The 19985-nt window shown below is 39.5% G+C and overlaps 1 protein-coding gene across 2 annotated transcripts in view; it reads right to left on the bottom strand.

Moving 5' to 3' along the window:
• Positions 1 to 19985, bottom strand: part of LOC144683527 (TBC1 domain family member 22B-like) — a 370874-nt gene that overhangs the window by 130871 nt on the left and 220018 nt on the right. For both annotated transcript variants that reach the window (XM_078546604.1, XM_078546605.1), the window contains exon 9: positions 8057 to 8163. In XM_078546604.1, coding sequence (XP_078402730.1) covers positions 8057 to 8163 — 107 coding nt within the window. The remainder of the gene's footprint in view (positions 1 to 8056; positions 8164 to 19985) is intronic.

Below are 19985 nucleotides of genomic sequence, written 5' to 3'. Positions count from 1 at the left end.
GTGTAACAACAGAGGGAGGAAAAGAATGGAGGAGAGAAACACAGAATCTTAAGCATAGCCAAGAGAATAAGTCAAACTTTGGCACAAACTGTGGGATCATGCATCACAGTCACTTTTTTGCCTCAGTTTATGAATGACCTTTTCCAGCATGTAAACTCCCATTGCACACCGTACTGGCATTTAAAAAAACGGTTCATCGGTGTTTAACATATCGAATGCTTGGGAAAAAAAACATATGCCTGGAGCAATAAAACACTTCTATAACACAACAAAATATAATACCTATCTTCGTAATATCCCCAACCCCACAGCCCTCCGAGATATCTTTGCTCATCTAATTATGGCCTCATGGGCACCCTGTTTTTAACTGCTCCACCACTGGTGGCTGTGCCTTCAGTTGCCTGGGCTCTAAGTTCTGGAAATTCCCCGCTGAAACCTCTCCACCTCGCTACCTTTCTTTCCTCCTTTAAGACACTCCTTCAAACCTCTCTCTTTTACCAAATTTTTGGCCGTGTAGCATTGGGGTGTTTGAACTAGTAAGGGTTAATGTAAGGCTGGGGAAACAGCGCCGCCTACATTATGATTTAGGGGGTCACATGATAGTGGACTGAGTACAGTAATAGTCCAGCAGAAGCCAGCACCTAGGAAATGTATATAGTTATGTGTTACCAATAAACACCACACAAGCCTCTCAACTTCTTGCTGAGACACTGAACAAAACCTTACATCAGGCCATTGCCCTAATGCTACGTTATCGATGCCAAACCTTGCTTTATAATGCTCCTCTGAATCGCCTTGGGATGTTTTATTAAACTAAAGGCACAGTCTAAATATAAGTTGTTGTTGTGTTGTTAGAGCTATAATAATAGCCCAGTATAAATAGGAGGGAAGAGCAAAATACTGCAGATGTTCAAAATCTGATACATAGACAGAAAATGCTGGAAATGTTCAGCAGGTCTGGCAGCATCCATGAAGAAAAAAAAAAGAGCTATCATATCAGGGCAAAGACCTTTCATCAGAACCTGTTGAATGTAGGGACCTTTTTAAAAAATATTCTTTAATAACTTGTTTATGTTATAAATCATGGCTATTGTATTTGATAATACATCAAAATGCTGTCCTCTTAGACCTTGAGATGTTCTTTGTGCCAGCAGCTATTTTCCAGCTAGCTCTGTAACCTTTACTCAAATAACCCAGGGACTTAATTAGCGTAATAAATTACACAGAAACAGTTGAGAAAACCAGCCACAGACAAGTTATGTTGCATACTAAACATAAACAAAATGTTACCACTGTCAATGTTGTAACAGTACAAAATAGAAATCGTAGATCATTGCAACAATTATACCTTTAGAGAGAAATTTCAAGTTACCAAGACTGCTGTCTAAGTTTGAAACTTAGTGCTAACTTATAAATTTTCATTCCTAATAAGTTGTGATATTAAAAATATTTACCATAAGAAAATAAGTTCTTATATTCCAAAGGTCTGTCAGTTACTTCTTTCCTCCCTCTGGAGAATTATTAAAGCACAAATTTGATTTGCAAATGAATGCATTGAGGTGATTTTTCTAGCTTATTTTAAACATTCTAAAGTCAAAATTGTATCAAAATCTCCAACAAAAAAAAAGAACCTTGTACCAATTCACACTGCACAGTAGCCTGATACTTGGCATCACCATGGTGTAATGCACTATCCAGCAGTAAAGTACACCCTACAGGTTAGGCCACTAATCCTGGCAATTATTGAATCAGGAAATTATATAAATGGTCTAAAAAACTGAGCAAATAACATTAATTAGAAGGTTAGCTTAACTACTGTTAAATGGGAACATACTTATATAGAAAGGGCTATAGTTCTGATGTTTGTACAATTAGATTGAACAAGCATTGAATAGTTTGCCATGGCCTTGTTGGATTAGAGTGTAAAGAATTCTTTTAATGTTTTATACATTCATTTTATACGGAGGATATTAAACTGTAATATTTCATTTCTGAACTGATTTTAGGAGTGTGTACTTTTAGTAATGCATGCACTTGACCATTGGTCTTTCTTGGGTAACATAAATCCAGGAATGCACTAATCATACTTCAACCTTTTACAGGTCCCGTGCACATAATGCTTGAATTCATTGTAAATGTGTGTAACATAAAGCTCCATGTTGTTACTAGGGCTTGGTGTTATGTCTTTTTGAAATATAAATAAGCTGATAGGGATTTAATTTGGAAGCTAACATGTTAGAAGAAACGATATGGGGTGGGGCAATAGCATGCAAGAGTAAAATGACAGGCAAATTATGTGCATCATTCATTGGTAAAAAGCGAGGTGAAGGAACAAATTAAATTAGTTCAAGCAATGTTAACATAAAATCAATGGCAATTTTCAGAAAAAAATTCTTTAACAAGGAGCACTTAAATAGAGGACAGATGAGAAAGGGATTTTGTTCACATTTCTTGCACCACTAGTCCTCAACAACCCAACAAAATAAGTTGCTAAACCAAAGGGTTACAGATTTGAATAGAAATGGTTACAAATGCGAGACTTCATAAGACAGTCATGTTTTAAAATGTTTCCTTTAATTTAAGGCGAAACAGAATGTCCTGTGGGGGGAATGGTGAGATCATACTGAACCTTGCCAGGAGGCAGGCCCATGTGATTTGGTTGTCAGGAGGTGCCACGACAAAACATGTGGAAAATCAAGTCATACCTTGACACAAAAGAAAGGCAGCTGGTTTTTTGGCCAGACACACAGACCCGGCGAGGAAGACAGAAACAGCTGCTGTTGTGAAAAGCAGGAGAAAACACTGCTTTATGTTTGGCATCCTGCTTGCAAGATGGCTATGTGAACTGATTCTCTGTTTGAAGAGATGGGACTTGTGGAGATTTAAGGACAAAGGAGTCACTAGAAGGACCCTTGCTCTTGAAAGCTGGTTGGGGATACTCAGAAGACTGAGTTGCGCGACTTTCCAAAGGATTTTCCACTGGAAGACTCACCTTGGGAGCCTGCTGAAAAGCCGGGAGTCGTCTGGGACTCAATCTTCAAGGCTACCTTTCTGCTGGGAGCATAGCAGTAGAAATGGGTCATAAAGTATTTTGGTTGTATTAGTTAATGGAGAAGTGCCTTTTCTTCGTTTACCAGTTGCCTGTTAAGTAATGTTTAGTCCATGTTGATTTTAGTTTATTACGGTAAAAGTTTTAAAACATGAAAGCTTGTCATGTGATTCTTTCCATCAGTCGCTGGGAAATTCATCTCTTTTTAAAAAGTTAATCAGTCTCTACAGGGATTGTAACAAAATGCAAAAGAATTACTTGAACTTTTACAGTGCTCATCAATGCTACATAGCATCATCAATGTCTGACAGCTAGTAATCTAAATTGACAGACTAATGTTCGAATTTTGTCTTTTGTAAATTCGTTTGAAGTAAAGATTGCATAAAAGTAAAAAAAAGTTCATACAAATATAAAGAACAGCAGAGATCCTGCAGACTGGAACAGGTATAAAGAACTGTAGACGGATACTAAAAAAGCAGTAAGAGCTACAAGGAGCGATCACAGGGAAAAAAATAACTAGCAAGAGACATCAAGGGCAACACAATAGAATTTTACAATGATAGGAAGAGAAAGTGGGGGGCTAAGAGTAATGTGGGCCCCTTAAACATAGGCCTGAATCTTCTGGTCAGCGAGCGGGGCCCGTCACCGAAGCATAAAATGACGCGCGACATCGGGCGTGCATCCCGATGTCACCGCGCGTCATTCCGATCTTCAGTTCAGTGGGCGCGCACTGGAGTCAGCTGCGTGCCTGCTGAACTGTCAAAGGCCTATTAATGGCCATTTAATTAGTAATTGAAATAATTAACAGGGCTGCCCATCTAACCTTAAGGTTGGTGGGCAGGCAAAGAGCCCTGGCGGCCTCCGCATTTTTCATGGAACCTTATCCACAGGCGGGATGAGGTTTTATGAAGGGTTTATAAATGCAATAAAAATGTTTGTTAAAATTCTTCGACATGTCCCAGCTCATGTGACACTGTCACATAAGGGGACATGTCTGAATAAATTTTTTGTCTTTATTTCCATTTTCCATAAGCAAAGTAATCTCCCTGAGGCAGCTCCGTGTAGGTCCTGACTCCCCCTCTTCCCCCCGCCCACACAGGGAGCGCTCAGCGTTTCCGGGTGCGTGTCACGTTGGGCAGGCCTTAATTGGCCCGCCCACGTAAAATGGTGGCGCATAGCCGATCGTGGGTGGCAATCAGCTGCACGCCCGCCCACTCCCGCCCAGCGGGGAGAAAATTCTCCCCATAGATGCAGTTGCTATTGTCGCTGAAAATTAGGAAATGGCACACTGACTAAATACTTACTTTACATCGGTCTTCACAGCAGAGGATGAGGATAAAATACCAGAAATACAAAAAAAAAGAAAAATAAAAGGCAGGAACTTACCAGATTTAGTACAAGTAAAATAAAGTGGTAATTGAGAAAATAATGATACTAAAGATAGACAAATCTCCAGGACTTGATGGTTTCCAACCCAGAGCATAAAACAGTTGAGGAAATCATAGATGCTATAGTTATGACTTTCTAAACTCTCTTGATTCAAGAATTATGTTCCTGGATTGGAAATTTGACAATGTTACTCCACTATTTAAGAAGGACAAGAAGAGTTAAATTAGGAAATTATAGACTTATTAGTTTCGTATCTGTTGTAGGGAAGTTGGTAGAATTTACTAAGATAAAAGCAAAATACTGTGGATGCTGGAAATCTGAAACAAAAACAGAAAATGCTGGAAAAACTCAGCAGGTCTAACAGCATCTGTGGAGAGGAAGACAGAGTTAATGTTTTGAGTCTGTATGACTCTTCTTCAGATGCTGTTAGACCTGCTGAGTTTTTCAAGCATTTTCTGCTTTTGCTAGAATTCACTATTGGGGACAGTTTACTGAGCACTGCGACAAACATGAACTGATCAAAGAGAGCCAGCATGGATTTATACAGTGAACGTACATCATGTACAGTGAATCTAGTTGAATTTTTTGAGGAGGTAAATGTGACAAATAAGGAGTGTCTATGGATGTTATTAATATAAACTTCCAGAAGGCATTTGATAAGATTCGACATAGAAGACTATTAACAAAAATAAGAGCACATACAATTGGAGACAACCTATTTGAGTTGGTTAGGAGGTACGAAACAGAGATAAGGATAATGGATATGCACTCCAGTTGACAGCATGTGACTAGTGATATTGCCCAGGGATCAGTACTGGGGCCTCAGCTTTTCACAATATTTACAAATGATTTAGATGAAGGAAAGCTTGTCAATGACACCAAGTTAGGTGCAACAATACAAAATATAGGTGGGAGTAAAAAGTTGAAAAGCGGGAGTAGATTAATGTGAATGAGCAAAACTGCGGCAGATGAAATTCAACATGTGGAAATGTGAGGTTATCCCTGTTGGATCCAAGAAAGATGGATCAGAGTATTTTCTAATTGGCATAAAGCTAAAAATTGTGGAGGTAGAAAGATTTAAGGGTCCAATTACAGAATTCACGAAAAGCTAGTAGATGGGTACAAAAAAAATTTAAAAGTCATATGAAATGTTGGCCCTTATCTGAAGGTGGCAGAAATACAAAGGGGTGGAAGTTATTTTAAAGTTATGTTTAGACCCCATTTAAAATACTGAGATCAGTTCAGGTCACCGTGTCACAGGAAGAACATGTCGGCTTTCGATTCACCAGAATGATACTGGGGCTAAAATGGTTAAATTATGAAAACAAATTGTTTAGACTAGGCTTGTACTTCCTCGAGTATAGAAGAGGAAGCAATCTAACTGAAGTGTCTGAGATAATAAAAAGTAGATCTCTGGCTATACCCTTAACAAGGGGGTATAACTTTCAAACAAAACCAGGGTGTTCAGGGGTGATGTCAAGAAGCAACTCTTCAAACAAGTTATAGTGGAAATCTGGAACTTTCTCCCATCAAAAAGTGTTGAGGTTATGTCAATTGAAAATGTAAAAACTGTGATGGATGGATTTTATTAGGCAAGGTTTTAAGGGTTACAGAACAAAGGCTGGTAGATGGAGTTAAGGTATAGATCAGCAATGACCTAGCTGAATGGTGGAACCAGTCTAGAGGGCTGAATGCTAGAGGGCTCTTGTTCCTATGATTCCAGATATATTTCTTGTTTCTATGTTCGAACTACACTCATGTGCAGGTCCTTGTCCCTCCAGTTGGATTGAATAGCATGCCAACAGATAATAGACAGAAAACCTTTCTTTAGATTGCTTAAGCTACTGATTCTTTGTTCCACAGGGTCCTTGCCAGATTTTTAAGGTGGCAGAACACAAAACAATAAAAATTACTTTGGGCTTTAGCTGCATATCAAATTTATTGAATAGGGAATTAATAAACAAGCAAAGAGACATAAGATACATCTCTGTTGCCAATGGATTCAGATAACAGGAAAGGTTGGAAAAGCTGGGACTCAAATATTTTGAAAGGTGATTGCTGGAAGCCTTACAGAAGTTTGCAAGATTTTAAATGGCATTGATCCAATCACTAGTTCACTGAAAATTAAGATAACAGAACAAAGAGAGACAGGCTAAGGCTGGCAAAAGATTATTTAGGTCAAGTGTTTGGAACAAGAGTTATGATCGGAACATTGATATCAAAATGACCATTTCTGTACATATGGTCCATGTTTAAATTCAAAATCATAACACAGTTCATGACCTAATCCTTCAATTGATTTTCTGACCTGTCTTACTCCTTCTTAATATCACTGATGTATTCAGAATCAATTGCCTCTCTGGAAGTCCATTCTAAACATTCATCACCATCTGAATGAAGTAGTTATATCTGATCTGTCCATCCATTTTCTTTCTTCTAAACTTCATTCCCAGCAGCCTTGCTGTTATTCTCTGGGTCCTGATCAACATTTTCTCATGGCTCAACCTGTCAGTACCTATAAAGACTTTGTATATCTCAATAAGAGCTTCTCTAATTTTCCCTCTTCTCTAATGTTAGCAAACAACTTCTGTAGTCTCTCTTTGAAGCTTTGATGCCCGATGCTACGTATCACGCAGCTAAACCCTTGTCATGATATTGCTCTGTAAATATGGTGACCAAAACAGCTTGCAGGTGACATGTAGAAAGAACATGCAGATTATTTCAACAGCTTGCCATCATCAATTTTTGACTACTTTGTCTCTACTTCCCACTAAAAACATATGTACAATGGGATGACCAATAGACACAACATTGAGCCCTGCCCACCCTACCCAATCAATTTCCTGCACTACCAAGTGAGTCCATACATGACCATTTTCTGCCTCATGAGGTGTAGCTAGCTGTCAGTCCACTTAAATAATTACCTGTTCTGTGCTTTTCTCTGATTATGGACCAACTGCATCAAAAGCCATCCTCCTTTTGTGATTTATACATTTCTCCCCTTCCTTATCATTATTATTGCTAACATTTTTCCAGAAAATCAAACCTCAATTCCAGGCAGCAGCTGCTTTTGTTAACATCAACACAGAAATTGTTTAGAATATTTGAAAATTTTACAATTGCCTGTTGCCACTTCCATATGGGCCTTTCAATTGTCCTATTCCTTCCCTGACACTCTCGGGGACTTGACAAAATATAGTAGGTGAAATGTGAGAAGGAAAAAAATATAAGCTTTCTTATTTTGGACACTAGAATTAAAATAAGTCAAATGGTCTTGTGCACCTCAATCGACCTAACTCAAAACTAAAGATGGCAGTAGGATCTCATGCCCACTGAATTTGGAAGGATGAACATATATCACCTAAGGCTCTCACTAATTTCTGTTATTCCTGCTGCTGGGTACTAGTTGGGGTAGGATCAGGCTTGATCAGGCTGGCAAACAGCCTTAGGTACCTGTTCAGATGCAGATGGCAAATTGGGCAAGTACAGAAGCGATGCTGATGCGCTATCAGTGGGCCCTTATCAAATCTTAGTCACTGTAGGATTAAAGGGGAGAAAAGCAGATTCCAAAAAATAGTTAGAAATCAGCCAGCTTTTCATTTTAATTATCAAATTTACCTGTATGCCATCTAATAGTTTGCTCATACACCAGAAACTATCAGCTTCAATATTCCGCTGCACTGCCTCAGACAGGTTTGTTACATCAAAATTTTCCACATCTTCTTCTGCAATGATAAAAAGAAAAAGAAAATTAACTTCCTCCCGCTCAAGTTATATTTAGCTTTCAATAAAAAATCTCCCTATTAGCACAAGATATTGTACAGCAATTAATAGGTTTGGTAGTACAGAGCTTAAATATTGCTGAAAAAAATAAGACATGCTATCAAAGCTTTTAGCCTTGTACTCATCAGGGCAGCTCACAAGAAATTACCAAAAGTAAAGGGGAACAACAATTTATATTGCATGAGAGGAGAGTGCTGGTTGGTTGGCAAGTGGACTCTGGCGGAGGCGTTGCCATGCTGCTGACCTGTGAGTGCAAGATGAAAAGCTTTGATAGCATGTCTTTTTTTCAGTAATTAGTAAGTTCATATGAGTGTAGCAGTCTAAAATTAAGTACATGTGCAATTCAGTACAAATGTTACTAAAATGAAAAGCACCAAAAGGAAAACTAGCAGACAGCTTTGTAATAACTAGGACTCTTTTCAGAATAACTTGTTATACCCAAGATATTGCACAACTGGAAACATCTTCAGAGAGATGTATGAATCAAGACTGATAACAGGGTGCTGGAATGCTAATTAATGTGGCAGCTAAGTATAATTAATTTTAATGTTCCTTGTCATAGGGTCAAAATCTTGGAACTCACTTCCTAATAGCTCTATAGGTGTACCTGCACCACATGGATTGCAGGAGTTCAAGGCAGCGCTCACCACCACCATCTCAAGGGCAATTAGGGATGGACAATAAATGTTGGCCTCACCAGCAACACCCACATCCCATGAGTGAATAAGAAAAAGACAATACTATATAACTCAGACAGGTAAAGGAAAGAACAGTGCTCATCAGCTATACTGTACAGGCAGTGTTCAGTCTATATGGCAACCAGCAATGAATGCACCCTGCAGATCGTCTATCTTAGAATTCAGAGATTGGACTAGAGACCTGGTTGCAGCATCACCTTTTCAGGTATAAGTCACATCACCAGGAATTGATGAACTGTCCATACAAGAGGAACTGCTCTGCTACATAGGTTCCAGCTGCCAATGCCACCCCCACCCCAGTGAGACGGAGACCCACTGAGCAAATGTACTGGTCAATTCACCCCAAACTCGTACTCTATTGACAAATAATTCATGCCTCACCTCCATCCATCCCTACCATACCGAGCAAGTATTCAGCCCTCATCCCCTTCTCTGCTGAGCAACCTTTGGCTTCCTACCTGGGCTCTGCTGAGCAAATAATGGGCCCCTTCCTTCCCCCTCAATTAACAAGATTTGATCTATGTCCACCACGCCCACAGTAAGATTTCAGCCCTGCTGTCTTCCAAACATGATTCCAGCCCCCTTTCTCCTATCGGATAAGCAAAATTCAGACCACCGCCTTCATCCTGGTGAGCAAGTTTGGGATCCTCATCTATTTCCTGCTCCCCAGGATGGTGTCGTTGTTTGGATGAGGCAGTAAAGAGAGGCCTTGTTTGCTCTATCAGGTGGATGTAAAAAATCCCATGGCACTATTTTGAAGGCCATCGGAATTATCTCTGGTGTCCTCACCAATATTTATCCTTCAATCAATATCACAAAAACAGAACGTATGGTCATTATCATGTTGCCGTTTGTGGGAGCTTGCAGTGTGCAAATTGATTGCCATGTTTCCTACATTACCACAGTACCTACAATTCAGAAATATTTCTTTGGCTGTAAAGTATTTTGGGATGCCCTGAGGTCATAAAGGGTGCTATATAAATTGAATTTTTTTTAATATTCTTTCTCTAGCTTTTCTGTGTTTGCTGACATGGACTACTTGGATGCTTTGCTGTGTAAAAAACGTCCAAGTAACAACGTAGCTTTTTATTCAATTTTTATCATTGGATTTGTGTGTCTATTTGCTGCCACTTCAAATAGCTTTTAGGCAAATCTTACTGACTTGAAAGGGAAGTGTTTTTATTGGATATGATAACAGGAAAAGAGGGTTTTAATGAAAGGCGCCCGTATATTTTGTAAACTATGCTGTAGTAAGAATTTGACTGTTAGCTATATTAGAAACAAGGGCAATTAAAATCGAAACAAAAAAGAAAATTAACACTGTTAAATGGCTGATTGATTGTCACACTAAATGTTGAAAACACAGATGCTGTATCCCTTGAGGGCACTATTCACAACTTTCCACAATCTTAAAAAACATTAACAATTTTTTAGGTCAGTGATGCTACAAGCTTGGTGAAAAAGTATAAAACGTTCTTAAGGTTTTTCTTGCTCACTAAGTCAAACATCTCTCCAGCCCAGAACACACATCTTTCTTTAGTTTCGTTCCTATCTCCCCTCACGCCCTCTCTGAGATTATCAAATCCAGGAAATCCATCCCCCTTGACTCCATTCTCTGCTGAACACAAAAACTGCTGAATAGATAATTTAACCCTACTGATGACCATGCTAAATGGTTCCACCTCCTCAAGTACTGTGCCCTCTTTTTCAAAATTACCTACATCAATCTTCTCCTCAAAAATGAACCCAAAAAGTCCCTCCATCCTTATAAACTGCCACCCCATTATCAGAAAGTGTCTCCTCTAAAGGTCTTGAATATGCCAATACGATCCCTGTAGAGGCCGATAACTTTTAAAAACAGCTAAATGTCCCGAACAACCAATGGAAATAACTCAGTGGACAAGATTTCACTTTTCAAGACTTCTAACAAATACTAAAATCAACATAGATCAAACATTAATTAATAGGCAACTATTAAACCAAACTAAAGAGAAAAGATACTTTCGCATTAACTAACTAAAGCAATTGTGTTGATCCCGGTCGAGACCAGTAACTTTTGTTTTAAAAGTTGAAGGAATTTGTGATCCCTATTATTTACTAAAAGAATGAAACCACAAGATTCCACGGTTTAAAACAGAAGAATTTTTACTGTACAAGAGTCAAATAAAGCAAACAGTAAATACAATCTTATTTAATCATCTATACTGTAACATCCAAAGTCAACACTAATTAAACATTAATTAACAGGCAAATTGCAGTTGATTATAATCTATAAATTACACATTAAATGGTAAATTAGACAGATCTTACGAATTGGCTCAGCAGTCTACTCAGCATATAGGTCATCAAATTCAGTCACAAAGTCCTTCAAAACCCTAAGATAAAAGCAAAATACTGCAGATGCTGGAAATTTGAAACAAAAACAAAAATTGCTGGAAAAACTCAGCAAGTCTGACAGCATCTGTGGAGAGGAAGACAGAGTTAACGGTCTGATGAAGAGTCATATAGACTCGAAACGTTAACTCTGTCTTCCTCTTCACAGATGCTGTCAGACCTTCTGAGTTTTTCCAGCAATTTTTGTTTTTGTTTTCCTTTAAAACCCTGTCTTCCTCACGAGGAATTTCAGTTGCTCTTCTTTCTAGGATGTAGCCTGATCCCCAGCTGACAGCAGTGCAGAACCAACCCAAATTCTACGGTAACGGTCTTCACGAAAAATGGTAAAACTTCCTCCACTCAGTCTGGATGGCATCGATCCACTAATGTTACCTTCAAGTAACAGAAACCGATGCAGCATCTGTGTATTTGCCTATTTATCAGCTTCTGGATTTAGCCTCCGTCTTCTTTAGTTACCTGTACTGTACCACTGAACACATCGACTTCAACTGAGCTCTGGTAGCTGTCTCCTTTTATATAGCTTCAACTAGAAGTTTTGGTTTCGAATCTCAGTTTCAGTCTTAGCTTCCTTAGCAATGGGAGGGTCAACTTCCCTTTTCAATTAGGGTCTGTCGCAAAAAATACAAGCTGTGACCACGGATTCCATCACATAATTGAGGTATATTTTCCAGCCCCTTTCACCGTGTGCTGCACTTCTGGCACACATGTAGCATACAGGAAAAGTTCCAAAGGAACTCCCAGCTCTCCTGCAGCCTCACTTCTCCCCACTATACTAAGTCAAAACTTCCAGTGTCCTTCGAAAATCGGTTCATTCAGCCTGAGTTTTCTGGATTCAATTTTCACCAAGGCACACCTCAGTAACTTCCTGTTCCTTAAATCTCCAAGAGCCATGTATTTTCTTTTCCCTTCCTTTCGAACAGAAAACAAACTTTCACCAGCATCCGGCTTGGTCGTTAACACCAAACAGTCCTTCTCTACCTCTCCACAGCAGTACTTCTCTATTTCCCCTGCTTCTCAAAAAGTAGCTGTCCTTTGTCTGAGACACACTGAGGAAAGATGTTGAGCCTGTAGCTTGGTATTTCAATTGGTTTCTGTTTGAGTTTCTCTCCTCATGGCAACTGGAACTCCAGATCATAAGTGTTTATCCAGAATTCATCATCCTTGCTTTTTAGAATGTTTTGTTGCACCTCAAGTTAAAGGCAACATTTTAAAACATAACTGTTCTGTAAAATCCAGTGTTCATGATGTGCCATGGCCTGCCAAATCCGTACATATATTTTCCACAGGTTCACGTTTGAATCTTTCCCATCAGGTTTCAATCTAAATAACACTGAAACGGCCTTAATGGGTGTCACCTGTGACTTTAGTTATGCCTACTCATTCTTTTCAACCTCTATGCAGCTTTTAACCTGTTAAACCATCTTCTTCCAATGCTTCTCTTCCTTTGTCTTGCCTATGCAGTTGTAGGCAAAATAGCTCCAGCATAGCTTGCCTTCCTCTTCTGACACCCTCAAGAGTCTATCGCTTGACCCCCTCTTCTTCTTCATCAACATAATGCCCCTTGACTACATCACCCAGGCATTGGGTCAGCTTCCACATATATGCGAACATGATAAGATTCAGATTGTCTCATTACATCCACTTTCAACCCTTTCATTCCTTGAGGGAAAGATGTACAATTGCTCCTGGACAATTACGCTAATAACCACTGTTGTCTTTTAATTACTATAATTGCTGGGAAGGATGCATGTACATAACTAGGAATGATGAGCCAAAATTAGATGCAAAACTGTATTTTTATTTAGGTAAACTGGACTATGTGAGGAGTTTTCACTTCCAAATTATTACACCCTATAATATAGTATGTACTTAAAACAATTATATTATCATTAATGCATTGGGCTATATTTGTGATGTCACTGCAGGGTAATACCAGACAAATATCTGTTGTCTCTAAACTATAAATGTTAAAACACCATAAAACAAGAACTATGAATAACAACTGCATGATTAAAAATAATCTGCCTTAATGTTCATTTCATGAGACTATTCTGATGAAAACTGCTCCTAATGAATTACCGGTTAAAAACCTGCAGATAGAAATTGTCAGGATGCCAATATAACTTGGTTCCTCTTTCCCATTAAGAAGTGAAGAATCATTTGTTCTCAGGCATAGTGAACATTTTAGAAACTATGATACCTTATGAAGGTGGCATATTTTGCAAGTTTATAAATAAGACAAGGTTAGAATTTACTTCGATGTGCTTGAATAAAATGAATAGCAGCTAGTCTCCCACACAACTGTCTTCACCTTGTGGTGCAACATAATATTGTTAAATGGGTCACAGGCAAGTTTTATATGTCCACAGCTTAAGAATTTAAATTGAAAAGAAAAGGAAGAGTAAGGAAACATACCACCTTTGGCACAGCCGGAAAATTGTTCCACAAATATTTCTGAACATTATTATGAACATAAATGGCACAGATCTTCCAGTATTTGGATGGTCAGAGACCAGGCATACCCAGGAAGATCCGTTACAGATTCCCTTGGAAGGCCCAATGCAAGGAAGTTTGAAATTCCAATCGGCAATTCCTCTGCTCCCCAGGACCCTCTAAAAAATTCTGCTATGAGTTAGAATTGGAGTCAGACGGTTCCGACTTTCTTACCTGAATAATTACGCAGGAAATATTGGATAGAAAAATACCTGATCTAACACCTGGTTAACTATACAACTGACCCCTCAATCACTCACACTGACAACCCTGGCTCCTCCCTCTTGACCCGACTAGCCACTGACCCATTTGCCACCCTACCCACTTATCACCTTACTCCCCTATCCACCTGCCACACTATGCACCATCCTACCCATCTGCCACCCTACCCCTTTACATCACTCACTCTACCTCCTTACCCACCAAACCCCTTTATATTACACAATTACCTTCTCTTCATAGCTGTTTTCAAAGCAACTTTGGGACATTTACATTCTTTATTTACCTGAAAATGACAACTAGTGCAGTAAAAAAGGGCATGGTTTCTGCACTGCTCCCTATGAGGTTTTGCTGCACTGAGACAGATGTGAAGGATCATACATCAGAAAATCACTCAGAAATATTAGAGGAAGGTAAGTGAGCATTTTTTTTGTCTGATCAGGATTGAAAATAGGGTTTCCATTCCTGACCGGAAGATCTGGGCCATTATTGGTGTCAGATGCTGAGTAAAGTTAAAATAGTTAGATGAAAATTCTGATAGTGTTTTACAGCTTTGCTTTAATTAAAATCCCTCAAATAAAATTGCAGGTATTGGGATCAGGATCAAATAGAAGCCATTTCGGAATTCCTACCCTTTTAAGAAAGAAATTGTGTTCAACATTACTGTTTGCTTACTTCTGTAGTTTTTTCTAAATGTCTGTTCAAACAGTGAATGCTGCCAATATTATTAAAGGAACCAGTGTGGGGGAGATCCTAAACCCAACAAGTAAGGAAGCTGAATTAACATTAATTAATTTATTTCAGAACTTTTAGTCATGTAATTTTGATTATGTATGCTAAATTCATTCAACAATGTTCTTGCATTCATCAACTCCTCTAAGGAACTTACCACAATGTAAGCATTTCAAATTTAATACACACAAAAACAGAATTTATAAAGGCAACAAAAATTAACAGATTATGAGAAACAGGGATGCAGGCCATAATGCACCACTGGGAAAAAAACAGACAGCAAAACTCCTTACCAAATTTTAGGCTGCGGAAAAACATATGCAAAGAATAACTTGTACAACAAGTCCAAGGCTCTTTATTGATCAGAAATGAAATGCACATAAATTTAATTTCTGTAATACGGGGTTGTAATAGTTCAGCAGCAATAGTGATTTTCCTCTGTCTTCTCCCCTAATATCGTAAAGAACAAAATATATTTGAAAATCAAATATCTCCTCAAAAACAATTAATATCCTATTACTATTAGTACTATTAATATCCTTTTTTCTATTTGTTCTCAGCTGTTGGGTGATGTCAGCAAGGCTACGTTTATTGCTGACCCTTAGTTGTCCATAGTAGGTGGCAGAAGGGCTCCTTTTTGAACCACCGATGTCCTTGTACAGATGGTGCTCCCAAAGTAGCCTTATAGGTGGAATTCCAAGATTTTGACTCCGTGATAATGAAAGAACGCAAGCATACATACAAGTCAGGATGTTGTGTGATTTACATATTTAGGCTCCAGAATCACCAGCAATCTGTCACCTGGTGCTGAAATCAACACACGCATCACAAAAGCTGCAGCTGTTATGTCCAAGCTGCATAAGTGAGCGCAGAAGGCAACCTGACAAAATATAAGCCTGACAAGCCTGAGACTTCAGTGCACTCCTCCACAGTGGTGAAACATGGACAACATATGCTAGGCAGGAGAAAAGGCTGAACAGTTTCCACCTTCGCTGTCTTAGATGTCTCTCTGCATCTCTTGGTAGGACAAGATCACCAACTCAGAGATCCTGGAACATACTAATTCCATTAGCATAAACTCACTGCTAAGTTGACAATTTCAGTGCTGATTCAACCACGTTCATTGGATGGATGACGGCCATGTACCTAAACACCTTCTGTACAATGAACTGGCCACTGGGTCACAACCTCCATACTTTCACTACAAAGAGATACCTCCTCTACAAGGGCATCAGCAAGTGAGATGTGAAGATGGTGGACACTGACAGCTGGAATACAGTCACAAACTTTGAACATAATAATATAAGAACATAAGAATTTAAGAAATAGGAGCAGGAGTAGGCCATTCAGCCCTTCAAGCCTGCTCCACCATTCAATAAGATTTTTTTTTTATTCATTCATGGGATGTAGGTGTCGTTGGCTAGGCCAACATTTATTTCCCATCCCTAATTGCCCTTGAGAAGGCAGTGGTGAGCTGCCTTCTTCAACCACTGCAGTCCAGTGTAGGTACACCCATACTGCTGTTAGGGAGGATGTTCCAGGATTTTGACCCAGTGACAGTGAAGGAATGGCGATATATTTCCAAGTTCAGAGTGGTGAGTGGCTTGGAGGGGAACTTCCAGGTGGTGCTGTTCCCATCTGTCTGCTGCCCTTGTCCTTCTAGATGATAGTAGTGGGTTTTGAAGGTGCTGTCTAAGGAGCCTTGGTGAGTTCCTGCAGTGCATCTTGTAGATAGTACACAGTGCGATGGTAGTGGAGGGAGTGAATTTGTATGGATGGGCTGCCAATCAGGTGGGCTTTGTCTTGGATGGTGTCAAGCTTCTTGAGTGCTTTTGAAGCTGCACTCATCCAGGCAAGTGGAGAGTATTCTATCACACTCCTGACCTGTGCCTTGTAGACAGTGAACAGGCTTTAGGGAAGTCAGAAGGTGAGTTACTCACCGCAGGGCTCTGGCCTCTGACCTGCTCGTTCAAACATGGCTGATCTTCTACTTCAACACCAATTTCCTGCAGTATCCCCATCTCCCTTGATTGTTTTAATATGTAGACATCTATCAATCTCAGTCTTGAATTCCAAAGATTACCATCCTCTGAGTGAAGAAATTCCTCCTCATCTCATTCCTAAGTGGGTTGCCCTTGTGCCCCTGGTTCAAGACCCCACTAGCTGGGGGAAACATCCTTCCTGCATCTACCCTGTCGAGCCCTGTAAGAATTTTCTGTTTGAATGAGATCACTTAGCATTCTTCAGAACATGGGAAAATAAAGGACCTGTCTATTTAATCTTTCCTCATAGGACAATCCTTCCATCCCAGGAATTAGTTTGTTGAACTTTCTTGCACTCCCTCTATGGCAAGTATATCCTTCCTTAGGTAAGAGACCAAAACTGTACACAATACTCCAGGTGTGGTCTCACCAAGGCTCAATATAATTGCAGTAAGACATCTTTACTCCTATACTCAAATCCTCTTGTAATAAAGGCCAACATACCAGTTGCCTTCTTAATAGCTTGCTGTACCTGCATGTTAGCTTTTGTTGACTCATGAACAAGGACACCCCAGTCCCTTTGAAATTCCAAGCTGACTGATTATTTATGTGAGTAAAACTGATAAACCCCAAAACAAAAGCGTATCTCCCTGAATGGCCTATCTCCATAGAAATGTGGCATACCTGAGATTTTCCAAACAGAAATTTGAACTAATTAACTTTTACTTTCAAAACAATGCTTTGGTTATGGGATCTACATTAAATCTCTAATGGCCTAGACTTTACTAGACTTAGGGGGTTCTCTCAAGAATCCCAGTGTTTACAAATTGCTTTTAGCTGCTTGGAGCTTGGGAAGCTATATGGATAACTGAAACCTTCCCGATTTACACTGCAACATCAAAGCATTTTCTGAGATGTCCAGAGACAAACTGTCTTCTCCAGTTAAATCCAAAGTAGCCATTATAATCGTAGACGTGAATATCTTTTTCCACCATCCCAGCAACACAATAAGACTTCCCCATTGAACTGTATTTACCCCAGGTGTGATTGAATTGCACTTGCTTCAAGGTTGTTAACCAGTTTCTCAATCAGATGTTTTGCTGGGTTTATATTTAAAAGTCAATTTCTAAAACTAAAAGTTATACCTCTAAAACACATGAATCATGATATTAAATATTTTCACAACACCATCCTCTTACAAGACAGAAGGCTGTCACCCAAAAGACGAAAATGTTGAAAGGAAAATTTGAATTTATGTAGAGTCCTTCTCACCCTGGATATCCCCGAAGTGTTTCACAGCCAGCGAAGTACTGTTAAAGTGGAATCAGCGTTATTGCCTATGTCTCCATCCTCAAGATAAGTAGAATTGCAAAGTACTAACTGTGAATGAAAATGTTTTTTAATGATTGGCCTGGCACCTCTGGCTCTGTTCCCCTTCCCTCCTCCACCCGTTCCGGTTACCCGAGGTTTTGGCCCTCTATCAAGTGCTGTTTCCAACATCGGCAGAACTGAGAAGCCAGGGGATGGGGAGCTGGGGAAAGGAATGGGTGGTGTTAATGTTTGAGGAACAGACCCTGGCAGATTTTAAAAACTGTAATAAAATGTTAAATGCATTTTTGAAGTTAAGTTTTAAAAAGTGTCCTAATTATTTTAAACTATTAACACTCATGAGGAATAGGCCATTTGGCCCTTGGAGCCTGCTCCGCCAGTCAATACGATCATGGCTGATCTCATTGTGGCCTGAACTCCACTGTTCTGCTTGACCCACCCCCACCAACCTTGACTCCCTTGTGGATTAAAAATCTGTCTCACTCAGTTTTGAGTATATTCAATGACCCAACACCACTGCTCTCTGGGGAAAAGAATTCCAAAGGTTAACGACCCTCTGAGTGAAGAAATTCCTCCTTAGCAGTCTTAAATGGAAAATCCCTTATTTTTAAACTCTGCCCCCTAGTTCTAGATTCCCCCATGAGGGGAAATACCCTCTCAGCATCTACCCAGTCATGCCCCCTCGGAATCTTATATGTTTCAATAAGATCACCTCTCATTCTTCGAAATGCCAATGAGTATAGGTCCAACCTGCTCAAAACTTTCCTCATAGGACAAACCTCTCATCTCAGGAATCAGCCTAGTGAACTCTCTCTGTACAGCTTCTATCATTAAAAAAAAACTTACCTGTCATTGAGCTGAACACAACTCAAGGGGTGTGTCTTCAGTTTGTGACATCAAAAGAGGGTGTGGCTTTGCCAGCAATGCATCTCGCTGATAGGCCTTGAAGCTGATTTCACTGTTGGACCCCTGCCTGGAGAACAAGTTCCCGCTACAATCTACAACCTAGGTTGGGAGGCACTTTATCACACAGGCAGCATCAAAAGCCTCTGCTTTGCCACTGACCACAAGATTCAGGTCAACAATTTTTTTTATGGGTAATCCTGCATTTTTCTTAGAATTCTTATGTTTCATAGCTCCATGAATTATTAACAGTGCTGTGCTTTGTATGCATATGATAAAATATCCTGGCTACTTGCTCTATATTCCCTCAATCATTTCTAATCTCTTTACAGACAAAATGATGCAGCAATACGAGGATATCACAGAAATAAAATAACAATGCAACACAATTAGTACAGCTTTTGGGCTCAGATTCCAGGAGTTAATGGTTCTTAAGATATTTGAATTGTGATCTTCTGCAATCATCCACCTGTCAGAATTGTTCTTACTGTTACGACCAGGATGGGAGGAGTGCATGAATTATCAAGCCCCACTATTCTGCAGGCTGTCCCATTAATTTAAATGTTTAATTTTCTCACCAAAATGACCAATTGTGTACCTATACCTCAAGTACCTAGAAGAAAAGAGACTCTGACGAGGCTTATTTCAAAAACTCAATGAATAATTTATTTTAAAACAAAACTTCTTTTAACAAGTTGCAAGTACTAGTTAACACAAAATTGTAATCAAGAAGTATAACTATCTATCTCTTCCTAAAGCATTCCCCCAGCACACACACACACAAACAAAGGACAAACAAATAGAGTCTCTCTGCAGAGATGGGCTTTGGCAGATTGGCATTATAAATTAAAGGATAAAATCCACAGGGTCTCGACACTGTCCACCTGGAGTTCTCTTCTGTGCAGATAGGCTGCTGGTTCCAATGGATGCCTGGAAGTTCTCACCAACTCTCAGCTTTTCAGGTCCAAATGCAGACTAGTTACACTCAGGTGAGCCAGGGTTCTCTGGCTACAG

Source organism: Cetorhinus maximus, chromosome 8 (assembly GCF_964194155.1).
Source record: "Cetorhinus maximus chromosome 8, sCetMax3.hap1.1, whole genome shotgun sequence".
In the NCBI taxonomy this organism is placed as follows: Eukaryota; Metazoa; Chordata; class Chondrichthyes; order Lamniformes; family Cetorhinidae; genus Cetorhinus; species Cetorhinus maximus.
This window is presented reverse-complemented; position numbering and strand designations above follow the sequence as displayed.